The sequence below is a fragment of the Setaria viridis genome, chromosome 9 (assembly GCF_005286985.2).
Source record: "Setaria viridis chromosome 9, Setaria_viridis_v4.0, whole genome shotgun sequence".
NCBI lineage: Eukaryota > Viridiplantae > Streptophyta > Magnoliopsida > Poales > Poaceae > Setaria > Setaria viridis.
In genome coordinates this window covers 34,252,527-34,268,174 of record NC_048271.2, presented here as the reverse complement: position 1 = coordinate 34,268,174, position 15,648 = coordinate 34,252,527, and the positions used below count along the sequence as shown (strand labels likewise).

Genomic DNA, 15,648 nt, shown 5'->3' with positions numbered 1-15,648 from the left:
TTTTATAATAGAAAATACCAGTAGGGACTCCCCCCCGCTGTTCGGCAAAAAAAAAAAAAGTGGGCCAAAACCAGACGTGGCCTTATGCTTGTGATTGAAAGTAGTAAAGTACTTTGATAGTGAAACTGAATTATACGATACATCACGTTTTGAGACCATTCCATCTTACCTTTGTTTCTGCATGTTCGTGGTTAGGACTCGTCCGGCCGTGTTTCTAGATGACATTCCTGGCGTACGCGGGCTGAAATAAAGGTCCAAGCTAGCACGGCGTGTCGCTGCTTGTCCCACAGCGTTTGACGGGAATACAGCTCCTCCGTTTCAAATTAAGGATAGTTTTAGCTTTTCTAGATTCATAGATTTTACTATGTATCTACATATATAGATTTTACAATGTATGTAAATATAGTATATATCTATGTGCATAATATAATCTATAAACCTTAAATAGTTAAAAGGACCTATAATTTGGGAGGGAGAAAATATGTAAGAACGGTCATTATTCTTTCTTTCCTTCAACCTCGCACACATAGACTGTAAGGTGCGCGCAGGGAAGAAGAATGGCTCGACCAATATTCGTTTCCACGTGCTTTTGCCACTGGCGGTACGACAAGAGAGACAATCCTTCCAAGGTTAAAATGATCATGTGTATGCTGCCATGCGCGGTAAGGTGAGACCGATTATTGTTGACTCGGAAGTTCACAGTTCAGAGTTTACACCCTGTTAGAGCATCCCACAGTAGGGCAGCATCCAACAGTAGGTAGGGCAGCAATGGAATGCACACCGAATCCAAACAGTTGTAAGGGTGACGAAGACACCTGAAAATGGGGTTTACCTCTTTCGAGGATGAGAACCGTCAGATCTAGATCGAACGGTGGATCCCTTTTCTTCTTTATGCACCAAGCCTTGAAGAAAATCATAATATCTTGTAAATCATGTAAAAAATTTCCGCATCTATAAAATCATAATCTCTTGTGCTTGCAAAAGCATGCTGTCTCCAATTGCCTCGAATTTGATCAGACTAGATCTAGTTAGCATGCAAGGCTAGATCTGCTTGAGGGATTCGACAGGGTATCTAGATGGATTTTTATGCTCCCTACATCTTGTGGAATATCTTCCCGGGGGAGTCTTGCTCGCCAATCTTCATTTTACCACTTTAGGTGGGAATGTGGCGGCTGGATCACCACCGTCCTTGCTACTATCATTTGATGCAGGGGTCCAGACTTGACGCCCCGAGGCGGCCTTGGTCGGTCCGCCCTGCCAGGCTCCTTCCCGAGGAAGGCTCGCCCTTCCTTGACTGCAGAGGTGGGACCTATCCCTACCATGGATGCGGGGCGGCCGTGTAAACAGGCCTTCTCTAAGGGTGCCGTCCCTGTCGCCATTGGATGAGACGGGAGAGGCGGCCACTTGCCTAGTCACAGGCGGCACCGCCGTGTCTCCCCCGTAATGATGATGTTTTTATGGGGACGATGTAGTTGTGGTGAGCTGCCTCGCCAATCGTGCATGTGCTCGCAGGTGTGCCATTAATGCACTCCCAGCCATTTCCTTCCCCTGAAGTGATCCAAGCCCCGGGGGATCCATGGGGAGAGATCCTGGGGCCTTTGCCTACACAACGTGTTGGAGTCCCTCCTAGCGGTCCCTGCTTCACCCAAGAGGAGGCGTGTCACGGGCCGGTTGAGGGGCCCATGGGCCTTTTTCTTGAGGTGATTAGGCCGAGGGAATGACGAGGATCCTCTCGTCCTGCACCTCCTCTAGGGACCCTTGTTCCCTTGCTTCTGGCAGCTGCCCCCAACCCCACGCTGGATCGCGTTCACTCGATCAAGTGTGGGGCCTGATAAAGCTGGGGTGGGCTCTGCACCTCATCTCCGCTCTGCACATGTGCATCCGGAGGGCATGGCAATTTAGACTCCCCGCAGATTCCAGACTCCTACCGCTATGCTTTCACGAGTATGGGTCTCCCTGGAAGCAATCCTTGCGGATGTCTGTGGTGCAGCCGTTGGTGCCACAGACGCCCCTCTCGAGGGAGGAGCCCAGTTGGTGGAGCAGGCGAGGGAGTTGGCCGCTCGAGAGCAGGAGCTGCGCTACCAGGAGGGCGACGCCGCTTGTCACAAGGAACAAGCCCAACTCTGGGAATCAGACTTGGCCACTCGCAAGGAGGTGAAGGCCTCTCATGAGCAGGAACTGGACTCCCACGATGGTAGCCTTCTGGATAGGGAGGCTGCTGTGCGGGAGCGTGCAGTGCAGCTCAGCGACCAGGAGAAGGAGCTTATCTGCGAGCTGGACCAACAAGCGGCTAAGGTGGTAGCGATCAGTCAATAGGTGGCGGCTGCGAAGTCAGAAGCCAATGCCGTGATCAAGGCTAAGTGCCGTGACACGACTACAAAGATCCGTGCCGCCTTGAACACCTTCACCACCCAGCTCTAGGATGCTACTTGGCGAGCCGAGGAGGTGGAGGCTACCCTGGTGATGGCTTCAAAGTGCGCGGAGATGCGGAGCCAGCGGATGTACGCGCAGCCTCTACCACGGTCGACTTCCTAGTGGATGTTTCGCGCCTGAACCGCCTTCGCCGAGAGGCCACGGAATAGAGCGGGACGTGCTCATGGATGAGGGCTTGGAGTGGTTCCCATTTCTGAGTCTCTACACTGATCGTGGGCTTGAGCTTTTCATCCCCAGCTTTACCACGCTGGCGAAACACTTGGAAAGCCTCCGTCCTGCCTTGGATGCCGCCGCTGCACTACGTGGGAGCTAGCCCACACATCGTCCAAGTACATCTTGGCATGCTTGAAGAGCTGGGGTGCTTGGTGTACCCTTGGAGTCGCTTCACGAGGGTCTTGCTGATGATGAGGAGGAGGAGGCTGCCCATGCCGCCGTACGGGACTTGACCGCCGAGGTGGTTGACTTCTTTGTCCTTGCCTCTACCGACGGTGGCGGTGAAGAGGAGTACTCTAGCACCGCCGGTCCCGTTGGTGCTGCTTCCCCGAGCAAGGCCTCCAACGGGTCTTCAACCGTTGGTATGGTCCAGCCTCCGTCGGGTGCCCCCACGCCGCCTTAGTTTATGATTTTCTTTCTATCTTTTGCGGATGCCGCTGTGGCCGTGAAGGTGGCCTGTTGAATCTCTAGGTTGTTGTGTTGCACCCCCTATATTTGTAATGGTTTTAACTTCTTGTTGCTAGTGGTGTAGTTGCTTTTTGACACGATGCTTCATCCTTTGCTCAGTTCGTGAGCTGATCATTGATGGCCTCGACAGTGTGGTGTTAGCGCCACCTGACCTAAGCAGCTGAGCGTTGCCTAGGCCTTGCTTGCTTCTGGCGTACCGCCCCACATGTCGGGGGAGTGATACCCGCTTGCCAGCTTGATGGAGCTCGCCTTTTGAGGGGAAACGATCGTCCTCCCTTCGTACCGAGACGCGTAGTCGGGGCTCGCCTTGGACTGACAGGTGTTCCTCCACTCCAAGGCCTAGAGACGCGTTTGGGATGGGAGGCCTTATCTGGGGGTGAATCCGACGCTCTGGCTATAGCTAGCCCCCAGGTTGCGGTCCATCGTCTCCCACCACCAAAATGAAGTCTTTGGTTTCCCTCATGCTCCTACTAGGGTTCGGAGGAGTCAGTCCAGGAATGACTCCCCAACGTAGTCCACTTTTGGAATGGTCCAAGCAGAGGTTGTCGGCTTGGCCGGCGCCTCGCTTCCAGCATAGGAAAGCTAGGTCGAATGGGCGTCACAACCCTGGGGAGTCGTGGCACTCTAGGAGTGGAGGCGAAGGAGCGGTGGAGTGGCATCCAGAGAGGGCGAGGAGCCCTGAACATCTGTCCGGTGCTCTCACCCAACCTCCTTTCCTCTTTCGCATTCAGCATAGGAAAGCTGGGTCAAAAGAGGGAGGGGGACCATGCCCACCGGGGTACGTGGGCAACCTAGGCCCTATGTGGGGCTTGTCGGCCTTGGTGGAGCCCCTGCATTGCTTCCTCCTAGGGGCTTGTTGCCCGACTGGATGCCCGGCCAGCGCTGCCTACTCGCACCCTGGTGGGTTGCTCTGCTCCTTCGCCAGCTTGGCGTCCCCCCACCTCTTCCAGATCTTTAGGAATTTCCTCCTAAGCTAGAAGATCAAGAAGTGGTTGGGGCACTGTAGGGGCCTTACTCTAAAGGTCCCGCTGATTACCTGCATTAGACCCTAGATCAGTAGCTGCTGCAGTTCTCATCACATATTAGTATCAAAACAATAAAAGATGCATAAAATCATAGAAAATAGGTTTCACCTTTACGTAGCAGAGAGTGGTGAAATTACCCATTCCACAAGCAAAATGAATTTAGAGCATCATAAGTCCTAACCCTGTACAAATGAAAGCAAGCCTGAGTACACTTATGAATGGTACTCAGCAAATCCTAGCGTTGAAATTATATTATGTGCAGCGGATAATCAAGGAAAGGGTATGAGGTTTGACTTTATCATTAAACCTATTTTATGCAAGGTGAGGTGACTTTTGCAAAAAAGGAGTAGGGATGGCAACCGGGTGGGTTCAGACCCGAAACCCACGGGTTTGAGACCCGGCGGGTGCAGGGGCGGGTCTGGTTTATCCCCCGCGGGGCTGCGGGTTTGGGGCCTCGAAACGGGTCGGAGCAGGCGTGGGTTTTGACTTACCCCGCGGGCACCCACAGGCCCCCGAAGTTAGGTCCAGCCAGTAGCCCAACATGAATACTCAACGTAAGGTTTTCAGCTCACGAAGCCAACGAGGCCGGCCCACAACACACCTAATGTTACATTCCAGCCAAAAACATATATAGTCCAGCCCAACATGGAAACCCTACCCGCAGTCCGCAAGCCTCTACCGCGCTGGCCCCTCCCTCTCTCCCTGTGCCGCCGGCTGCTCCTCCCTCTCTTCTCCGAGCCGTCGGCTGCTCCTCCCTCTCTTCACTGTGCCACCCGCCGCTCTTCCCTCTCTTCCCCAGCGCCGCCTAGCCCTCCGCTGCCGCACGCTGCCCAGCCCGAACCCTGCAGGCCGCGACTCCTTATCACCCAACCCGACACCACCCAGCTCTCCCTTGTCGCGCGCAACCCTTAACCAGCAGCGACGAAGAAGCACGATTCGGCTGCAGCAAGGCTCGATTCGAAAGCCAACGGTGGGGATGGAGGGCATGGCTCGGCCACCGGCCAGGAGGAGGGTGTTGGTAGAGGTGAGGGGCAGCGGCGGTGCTGGCAGAGGTGAGGAGCTTGGGTTTCGAGGTCCCCATCGGGTTTCGGGGCCCTGCGAGGTTCGAGGGCGGGTGCACATTATCACCCAAAATGAGGTTCAGGGTTGGGTCGGGTTTTATTCTCAGGTTTCAAAAGTGGGTCCGCGGAAGCTCCATTCGACCCCAACCCACCCTGTTGCCATTCCTAAAAAGGAGGAAAAGAAAGAATCACTTTTATTAAGTTGCTGGTCCTGGAGGGGGAATCTTACCTCCAATTTTCAAGTTTTAAAGAGCACCAGAGACCATTAGGGTCCTTCTAGGCTGGCTTACGCCTTATTCCAAAATTACTCTCTTGGGGCCTTGGCCCCATCTCACAATTTATAAACACATGAGCTTTGACTATGTGGGCCCCATCTCAAAATCAACGGGAGCTTTGACTATGTGGGCTCGTGACCATGAGCCTCGGCTATCTAGATAGATTTATGATTCTGTGCAGAGGTGTACACTTTACCCACATGTTCGATCAACCCATACCTTGATCATAGGTGGTACTGACCTACGAGATCCATACCCGCCTGCGTGTATCTCTAGATAGCATTCCCTAGGTCCATCCATGGATACACTAGAGTCTAAATAGGGGCGACTATCATCCGCTACGCGGATATGAACCCGGGAAAGTGTGCACAAAGCAAATAAATAGGGCCTTTGCCCTTAGGGTCTCTGAATCTCTCAGTCAACCTGTGCCGACAAGACCTGGGACTATGCGAAGGTCCTACTCTAGCATATTCATTGCCCACCATGGCCCCTGGGATGGATTACTAAGTTCAGCTAGCGGGATTCGAATCAAGGCCTCACATAAGTAGGTACTCCCGAAGGATATACCTTTTTGGCACATATGGTTGTCCGTATCACTAGAAAGACTTGCCTGTGAATCGATCATTATGTGATCGAAGTAAGCATTGAGACAGAATTCTCCTTCGAGGCTGCTCCTTTACTTCCTTGTCCTGTCCTTAATGGTTCTAACTCTTTAGTTGGTTCATTTTAGATTTATCTCAAAAACTCATGCATTTGGGGTTTTCCATAAAAACATCATGATTGTGATATTCCTAAGGAATTCTAGTCGTGACCGGGGTCATTAATAGGATTTTTGGCTAGAAACAGCTTCAAGTCAAGGCAAGGGTGAGAATAGAGGTGGGTTGCTCCTATGGTTTTAGAAATCATGCCAGTCAAGTTATTATCTTGGTGAGTTTTAATATTTATGATAAATATAGGATAAAAATATGACCAAGGAGTTGATGCCAGGACTTGCCTTCATCGAAGTTTCGTAGGTTGACCAGGGGCTCGGCTTCCCACCTTCTTGATCATCAACTTCTTGTCAGAGCCTGGTCAGGCTAGCGCTTCCACATGTTTTCTTGACGATCGGACCTTCAGCTTCACATCTTCTGGGACCTTGTTTTCTGGCCAGCGCATCCTTGGCTCAAATAAGAATACAAACAAGCAAACAATTCTAACAATCACTATCTAGCTTAAGGAAAATGAAAGGAAATGGATGATGGAGGTTTTGGGAATTATTCGATATTTAATGAATAATCCCTGGATTAAAAGGGATAATTCAATAATTACTTAGAAATGGATTTCTAAATAATTAATGGATTGGATGGTTGCATTTTTAAAAGAATTTCTAAGAAATTTACTAATGGATTTCCTAGGGTTCAGGATGGGTGGCATAATGTTTAGGTTTTGTTGATATCTAGAGTTTTGGTTAGGCATAATAACGGCTAGGCTGGGCCAGGGTTTGAAGTTTTAGTTGGGCAGCATCCCGACTAGGTTTTGGGATAGACTTTAGGTAGGATTGGGTGCTGGGGGTGAGAATGGATTTCAAGGCTTAGGAAGCTTGCACGATGAGCTTAACTTTATCTTGGGGCCCTGCCCTACGGCGGGTGGAGCTCTAACAAGTTCCTATGGGTTTGGTTCGGGTGTTGCTTTGATGCTTGGTTTAGGACTTGAGAGCTCGCTCGACGGACATCACTTCGACCTGACTTGGTGCTAGGAGATAGCCACATAATGAACGGTGGAGTCGGGCAAGATCAAGTGGAATAGGAAGCCAGAGAGCTTGCACGACTGACTCTCTTTGACCTAATCCGATGCTAGGGGATAGTCACACAGTGTCAGGCGAAGCCGGGAAAGGTCAAGAGGATTGAAAATCGAGGCTAGAGCTTGCTCGACGAACTCACTTCGACCACTGGAGCGGAGCTCGGGCAAGGTGACCAACGATGGGCATGAAAACATGCTTGGATGGCCCTAAGATATTTTAGAATTTTTTCTAGGGTTTTTGGAATTGAAATGAATGAAAAAGCAATTTTTGGTATGCACTTAAGAGGTTTTTTCTATTATGTGTAAGAAGGACATTTTGGAAAAGGGCTTAAATGAGATGAATAATGAGAAAAGAATACGTGGATGGGTTTAGAATAATTCCTAGTATTTTTGGTGAATTTTGGGGACATATGTGAGATGCTCCTCATCTCACAAGTAGGTCTGGTAATTGATCGAAATCCGGCCCCAACCCTGCTTCAGCCCTCTAATCAAAATAGTTAGCCCAATTCTTATTCAACCCTTATATTTATTACTAGTGCTTGATCCAATTCGATCCTTTAAGAAACAACAAATTGATCCAGCCATGATCCTATATTTGCCCACAGGCCAATAGGATTTACACTAAAGCATAATGATCCATGGGCTCTAATTAGTACAAACAAGCAAGCAAAGAGGAGTATCCATGGGCTGCCAATAGAACAAGACAGCACACAGGCCATTTTCTGTTGCTTCTCTGTATCTCTCTCTTCTAGCATGCAAATCACATGCCAGAGTTGCTGGGCGCAGCAACCAAACTGATTTCAGTTCTCTTTCTTTCTCCGTTGAACCGGCAAGCGAGCAAAGCTAAAGGAGTAGACATGCAGACTGCATGAGTCCATATCTACTGGCCAAATTCTCTTTTCTACTAGTCACCAAACCACCACACAGATTACAGATAAGTGGCAGACACTAGCTTACAACAATGTGCAAATAAAGAAATTTAAAAATTACACCGACCAAACTTTTTCATACTACTGATAGCAGGACCATTCATATCAACCACTCCGAGTCACTATAGCAATAGAAACTGCATCATCCTTATCCGGAATAGCAACGGGTTCGGAGAGGTAAATAATGTATATACCAGTTAGTCAGGATAAAAAAGTCAAGACAAGCATGCATGAATGGATGCATCTAGATCAAGGAGTGCACAAGACAATCAGAAACATCCTAGGCACTAAAGAACTGAATGAAACTAGATGCATGTTGGTGTAGTGCAAATGAACCACAGAGAGGAAGCTATATCAATTTCCTGGCCGGTAGCAAATAGCAATCAAAACAGAACAAGCATATGTCACCAGATTTTGTTCAGAAGAAGATTTTAACTATATGTCACCATAGCTAGTTAAAAAATAGAACAAGCATATGTCAGCATCACTAAAGGCTACACTAAAGGCTGATTCTGAGGATACTGTGCTAACAGGAATAAAAAGAAAGTCTATAGCCATCAAAGACAAGATTGGATAAGCATTAGAATTCTTCTTCCACCATACAAGAACATTGAAGTGCTCATCTGAACTCACAAGGACTCTAGGATCCTCCAGGTAAATATCCAGCTCTGACCATTCTTAACGGGCCTCCGAGCTATGGCAGAAAACAACACAAGTCCAGTATTGTTGAGATTACAGTATCATTACCTTGCCGAGAATGTTGTTGGGGAATTGCCTAACGGAGAGCACGTCAGCAATGATAGTGTGGACGAGTATCAACCGCTTTGTGGCTGCACTACAAAGTAGAAGCATCAAAATGCTGTCATAACATGCTCAGTCACCAAGGCACTCGATAATCTCAAGTACTTTAAAAATTTCAGATGTAATCTCGGAGGAACACGTGCTACTGGCTCCAAGAATAGAAGATGCAACACATGACGAAAGCGAGCATATAATTCGTATGCGTATTACAGCACCACGTCAACTCATTCTTTACCAAACACAAGAATCGGACACAACATGGAGAGTCAAGAAAGATGTGATCACCGGAGACAACTCATTGTCGCGGGGATTTCTTGGAGATGAGCACCGCACTGCCCCGTCGCAGCTCTAGAGGGGATCTCTGCCCCTTCTCACCGGATCTTGGAGATGAGCATCGCGTCGGCCCCTCGCAGCGCTGCACCGGATCTTGGAGTCACAGCGCAGCCGCCACCGCCGCCGCTGCTGTCTCGCAGTCACAATGCAGCGATTATGTTTCTAGAACTTGCAGAGATTTTGTTGATGATGACGCGCTAGGCCTGGTAACGCATCGTTATTTCCGTCTCGCAGTCACCCTCACCTCTCAACCCATGTGCGCCCTCGAGAGGATAACATTAAGGCCTTATCTGATCCGCGGGCCAGCCCTATCACTCACGATCCACATGTTGGGCTCGAGCCACAGCTAGAATCTAGTCCTTTTAACAAACAGTCCAATTCGATTCGGCCCTTAGTCCATATAGAATCCGTAAATCACAGCCCATGAGTTTGGAGGCCCTTACGGCCCTTGGGCATACAAGGCCGTTACCAGGCCTACTCACAAGTCACCGTCAGGGACGTTACCAGACCTACTCACAAGTCACCGTCAGGGACGTTGTTAAGTCTTAGCTAATAAAATATGTGTACAGGTTGGTTTCTCTAAAAAAGTCCATCAGGAAGTTAGTTAACGAAAACAACATCCTGTCCCCTTCATCGGCTGATGGAGACCCATTATTCATCAATTCAAGTCACTTGTTTGAATGTTGTGCCCGCATGTCGTGCTTGACTGAATGAATGGATGGATGAGCCATCTTTATTTATCTATAATAATAAGCTGGGTTTGAATTTTCGAGTGAAAAAGATCTGGTTTATTTTGAATCAAGCGTGAATATATCCATATCCCTCCGTGTCTAGATTTCCTGGCTCATTCCTTCATTATCTCTAGTGTAGTCAACTCCCCTGTCCTCTCTCTCTACGATTGCCTATCCCTGCCGGCCTTGCTAGCAGTTGAATAGATCGATCGAGTTGAATATATATTCTATCGCCCTCTTGTCCGTCGTTGACCGGGCCAATTCAACATTCAACTCGTTCCGGTGGTTCAATTCCCCGCGGGCCGCAGCGTTTCTCCATCTCGATCTCTGTGTCTGTTCTCTGCCTCCGCGCGATGAGCAGCAGCAACGGCGGCCGGCGAGATGATGGCGGCGAGGACGACGTCCTGGACCACGAGTACCAAGAGGTATGATGGAGTTGGTTATGTCCATGGATCACGGATCTACATACCCATGGATCGATCTATTCCTTTGTCGTAGGAGTACGTGAGGAACTCGCGGGGGATGAGCCTCTTCGCCTGCAGATGGCTGCCTGGGAAGAGGAGGAATAAGCAGCAGGGTCCCAAGGCGCTCGTTTTCCTCTGCCATGGCTACGCCGTTGAGTGCGGCGTGACGATGCGCGGCACCGGCGAGCGCCTGGCCCGTGCCGGGTACGCCGTGTACGGCCTCGACTACGAGGGCCACGGCCGCTCCGACGGCCTGCAGGGCTACGTCCCAGACTTCAAGGCCCTCGTCCAGGACTGCGACGACCACTTCACCTCCGTCGTCCGCTCCCACGGCGCCACCGTCAGGCACCGCTTCCTGCTCGGCGAGTCCATGGGCGGCGCCGTCGCTCTCCTCCTCCACCGCGCGCGCCCCGACTTCTGGACGGGCGCCGTGCTCGTGGCGCCCATGTGCAAGATCGCCGACGACATGCGGCCTCACCCCGTGGTCGTCAACATCCTCAGGGCCATGACCTCCATCATACCCACCTGGAAGATCGTGCCCACCAACGACGTCATCGACGCCGCATACAGGACGCAGGAGAAGAGGGACGAGATCAGGGGCAACCCCTACTGCTACAAGGACAAGCCGCGCCTCAAGACCGCATTCGAGCTGCTCAAGGTCAGCTTGGATGTGGAGGCAAACCTCCTGCACCAGGTGGGTTTCCCTTCCTCTCAATCCATCTATCGCAATCGATTGGATTTATTATTAAGTGGTTCGGTCAACAAGAGCCACGTGATCGATATGATTATGGAGATCAGTACTGATAATTAGTAAGGAACGTCACTGTCCAATTACTAGCTCTCTTGTTTGACCAACACCATGATCAGGGAGTACATACACTGATAGTGAACATCACTGATGATGACAAAGGAAAAATCTAGCTAGTAACATCAACCTAGCCATATGATCATTGCTGATCTGAGTGTGCAAAGAATATCATTGCCAGTGTAAGCAAGGTTTGCGCACGGGATAATTGTAGATTGATTATGCAGCGAGGGTACAGGGTACAATCATGCATATATAGGCAAGGATTATATCCTAGCTAGGTTTGGTTTATAGAAATTAATATGACTAAGGTGGAGACGATCCTTTCCTACTACAGTGTGGCAATATTCCAGCCTAATGCAAAGGCTCATCTCACGCCTAACATTAGCATAGCAGCCTAACATATCCTTTTGCAATCCTAGTCTTGCATATTTGCAAACTCTAACGAACATATGAGTTTTTTAGACAGAATACCACTTTCATCAGAACATCATTGCCACTGATAGATAGAACAGTCTGACTGCGTGCATTTGATTTTTTTTTATTGGCTAACTTAATTGATGTACAGGTTGATGCTATTCCAATTGGGTTTTAGTATCTGTACCGTAGTGGTTCTCTATTTAATTACCCGGCCGTGTGCTACAGTTCACGGGAAGTCAGAAACGGCTCGTTCCGAGCGATGATAGGACCAGCAAGAGATGGTACCGCTGAGCTAAGAATGCATATGATGACCATTCGATGTTTTGTAGGTGTCATTGCCGTTCCTGATCGTACACGGCGGGGCGGACAAGGTGACGGACCCTTCCGTGAGCGAGTTGCTGTATCGATCGGCGGCGAGCCAGGACAAGACGCTCAAGCTCTACCCAGGCATGTGGCATGCCCTCACCTCCGGTGAGTCGCCCAACAACATCCGGACAGTTTTCCAAGACATCATTGCTTGGCTGGACCACAGATCCTATAGAACGACGTCGTCGATGGAGGAGGTGGAGCTGAAGGCTAGACATGACGACCAACATCACCAGCAGCATGGCAACAAGTAGCTGCTATATACATATATATACGTGTATAGAATCCAATGGAAGAGTTCAAATTAAATGAGATGCAGAGAACCATTATTTTGTGGATACATGTATATCACTGTCAGTGGTACCAGCTTTGCAACAGAATAATTAAAAGATGACATTCGATGAAATCCATCAAATGTGTTATACATTAACATTTGACACTCCAACCTGATCTTGTGTATGGATTAATTCAGTAATCTAGCTACCTCCTTTCTACAATCAAATGAAAGCTTGCTCCAATATGATGGAACATGGAAATAATTCGCCCGGAAAGAAGGAAAAAGGAAGAAATGTGTAATACAACACAAGCATGAAGTTAGAACAGAGGAGGCTCGGCCAAGTTTTATAGGAGCAGAGCAGTACATTAGTCGAACTGTTGGCCAAACTCGAGTTGGAGATTGACTTCTAGATGCTGCAAGGACTGGCCCCTTGGCACGTAATGGTTAATATTGGACTAACAAACACATAACAAAACACTTCATATGGTCCATTTAGCAAATTAAAGCTTCAACTCTCAACTCTTTCTTTCTAAGGTTTGGGTGGGAAACATGATTTGAAACAACGCTGCATCAGCAGAAAATCTCTCCGCGTCGTTCTCCTCCCGGGGGCCCACCCTCTCCCTCACCTCGCCACCGCCTTAGCAGGGCACCGGAAGCCCATGTGTCTGCTAGGATGGCGGCGGCGGGGTTTCTCTCACTGACTCTACACCCCTTCTTGTCGGGGCCGTGATGCTGGTGGCCATAGCGGTGGTGGCCTCTGCTTGGGCGGAGGTCGTAGATCCAGCCCTTGCGTGGTCAGATCCAAGACTCCTCAGGCCGGATCTGCACCGGTGGTGCTCGCCAGTGGAGCAGGCGCCCATTGGTGGGGGCGAGCCCAGGTGCGGCACGGCATGGCCCACGTTGGAGGAGCATGCAAGGGGTCGACTGCGACGGTCATGGCGGCGGCGCGGTTGGAGCGCTGCGAGGCGAGCAACAACCCAGCGGAGGTGGGGCATGGCCACGGTGGCACCCCGACCTGCTCGGGGTGGGAGGACTACGTGGCGGCCACATGCAGGAACAATGTCCCTGCACGGATCTGCAGCACGGCCGCTGGTATGGCTGGTCATGGTGGTACGGCGGGAGCAACTGGTGATGGTGGGCGCCTTGCTTGCAAACATTGGCACGCGGCTTTGCTTGGCTTTGGGCAGGCTATTGCGCGTAGCTGTGGAGGGTGGCCGTGAGCGAGCAGGACATGCGTCCGTGCGAGCTGCGCCGTGCAGCCATGTGCTACTGCGACTAACCAAAGCTGCCTCATCGTCGGTGTGGTGGCTGCTAGTTGGTGATGCAGGCAGCGTCTATGGCGACTAGCGAGCGTAGGTTCATCGTGTGGTTGTGAGAGATGACATCACCAAGGAGATGGAGTCCGGTGCATCGATGGCGTGGCGATGTCTTCAGGTTGTGACATGTGTGTCGGTCAGGCTACTTGCAGCGGAACGCGGCGGTTGGCCGGCTAATGTGGTGTAGGACAACGTCGGAAGATGGTGCTTGCAACAATGACAACGTGTTGGCAACACAACTTGCAGCGGCCTGCGGTGATTAGCCCGGCATGGCTGGGGGTACTTTGGCATGGGACATCATCGAGAGAAGGTGCAAGCGGCAATGATGGTTTGTTGACACGATGGTGGTGACCATGTGCTTGAGGTAGACAAAAGAAGTAGCTAAACCAGTATCTCTAGAGGCTTCTGGTGAATGTGCTTGTGGTGCAATTGAAGATTTCAGTGGTGACTTAGCAGAAGGAGACGGAGCTTAGGGTTGTGGGGCGGTGCTGCGTTACCCTTTGATGACGATACATAAGACTGATCCGTGATGTAAAGTCCAATGGCGGGCGTGGTGAGGCTCCCACGCACTATGTTTCTTTCAAGGCAACGAGATTGAGGTGAGGAGTCCGGCGGTGGATGTGGCTGTAATGACCTTGGTTTAATCAGCCGAGTTAATCTCAAGACAAATCCCAAATCAGCAGTTTCCATCAGCACGACCCTTGAAAATCCAACAAACACGCACCAACCCTGCAACCGGCCGCTCTTTTCTAAGTCCCGAAACCAGTGTTCCTCCAAATCTTGGAGCTGTGGGAGAGCCAGAGACTGAATGGTGGACCCAAAGCCAAATCCCACGGATCTCTTGAGTTAGACACGCCAGAGCCTGCGTGCGCCCCGCTTCAGAGCTTCTCCGCCGCGTGGCTCAACCTCCCTGACGAGCGCTGCCTCGCCCAGTCGCCGGCCGTGACAAGATAGATCAGCACGCCTCCTTCCTAATCCCGCGCGATAGCCCCTGCAGTCCTTTCCACCTCGCCTCGTCTCGCTCGCACCCTCACCGGCCGCGCCAAGGCGCCCTGTCGCCGCCGCGACAGAGGATTTGCCGCTGCCGCGCCAGACCGCCTTGCATCCCGCACCCATCATCTCGCCCGGATCCCCACCCGCTCGCCCCGATGCCTTCCGGCTTTTCCGTCTCCCCCACAGTCACGCCGCCCATGCGCACGCTCCATGACGATACCGCCTTCGCCAACCATGGCTCCGGCAGAGACAACTCCTTTTTTCCGCTGATTTGCGCTTGCTAGCATCGCCGCTTGCCCTGTCACCTCGTCTGCTGCGACCTCGCTTGCAGTGCCTTCCTTCCTTCCTGTCACACGCCAGTCGAGCGGCCACATCCAATCCGCCGCTTGACGCGACCAGACCTGTGCTCGCCCTCGCCAACTCTTCATCCCGGCAAAAATCGCGCCTGCACCGGCTTTGTCTCCAGTGCCCAATGGCCAAGGACCCTGTCCTCGAAGCTCCGTTTCGCCGGCCAATGGAGGCGCCACCCAATCGCCGCCACGGCAGAGCACTCCATCCTTTTCGACCTGATCTTCGCGCTGCTCGAACCCTCTCTCTTCCGCGCAGCTATAAAAGGGAATACCAGAGCCCCTACCGGAGTTTACTTCGCCATCGCTGCCTCGCCGCACCTTACTCTGCTCGCACTTGAGCGCTGCTGCTTAAGCTCTTAAAGAACTTCCCCTCTCCACTCGAACCCACTTTTCCCAACGCACCAGCCGCCTGTTTCCTCCGCACGGTGCTAGAGCTTGCTTGTTGTCCACAAGAAGCACCGGCACCGCTGGAGCACCTCGAACCTCGTCGCCGACCAAGCCTTAGCGCCTTAGTCCTTCCGTCTAAGTCTGTTCCTTCCCGACCCCAAGACTTCACCAGTAGGCCTAAGGGTAAGCTGCTGACCCCTTTCCGGTTCGCCTGACCCCTTT

General features: G+C 51.2%; 1 protein-coding gene and 1 long non-coding RNA gene across 2 annotated transcripts; one reads left to right on the top strand and one right to left on the bottom strand.

The window, feature by feature from the left end:
* Nucleotides 1-630: 630 nt before the first annotated feature.
* LOC117836488 (uncharacterized) lies at nt 631-9,584 on the bottom strand. The gene is made up of 3 exons (XR_004636109.2): nt 9,270-9,584; nt 4,248-9,013; nt 631-4,150 (listed from the first exon to the last, which is right to left on the bottom strand). It is a non-coding gene; the product is annotated as an uncharacterized lncRNA (long non-coding RNA).
* Nucleotides 9,585-10,156: 572 nt separating this feature from the next.
* On the top strand, nt 10,157-12,509 carry LOC117836683 (caffeoylshikimate esterase). The gene is made up of 3 exons (XM_034716152.2): nt 10,157-10,473; nt 10,547-11,206; nt 12,067-12,509. The coding sequence occupies exons 1-3, from the start codon at nt 10,402-10,404 to the stop codon at nt 12,355-12,357; spliced, it is 1,023 nt and encodes a 340-aa protein (XP_034572043.1). The 5' UTR covers nt 10,157-10,401; the 3' UTR covers nt 12,358-12,509.
* The last annotated feature ends 3,139 nt before the right edge of the window (nt 12,510-15,648 follow it).

Excerpts from the sequence above, each read along its gene's own strand:
- LOC117836683 (XM_034716152.2), top strand. The coding sequence starts at position 10,402 with ATGAGCAGCAGCAACGGCGGCCGGCGAGATGATGGCGGCGAGGACGAC. Across the intron at positions 10,474-10,546 it reads TGGACCACGAGTACCAAGAG|GAGTACGTGAGGAACTCGCG; the intron begins GTATGATGGAGT and ends CCTTTGTCGTAG. Across the intron at positions 11,207-12,066 it reads AGGCAAACCTCCTGCACCAG|GTGTCATTGCCGTTCCTGAT; the intron begins GTGGGTTTCCCT and ends GATGTTTTGTAG.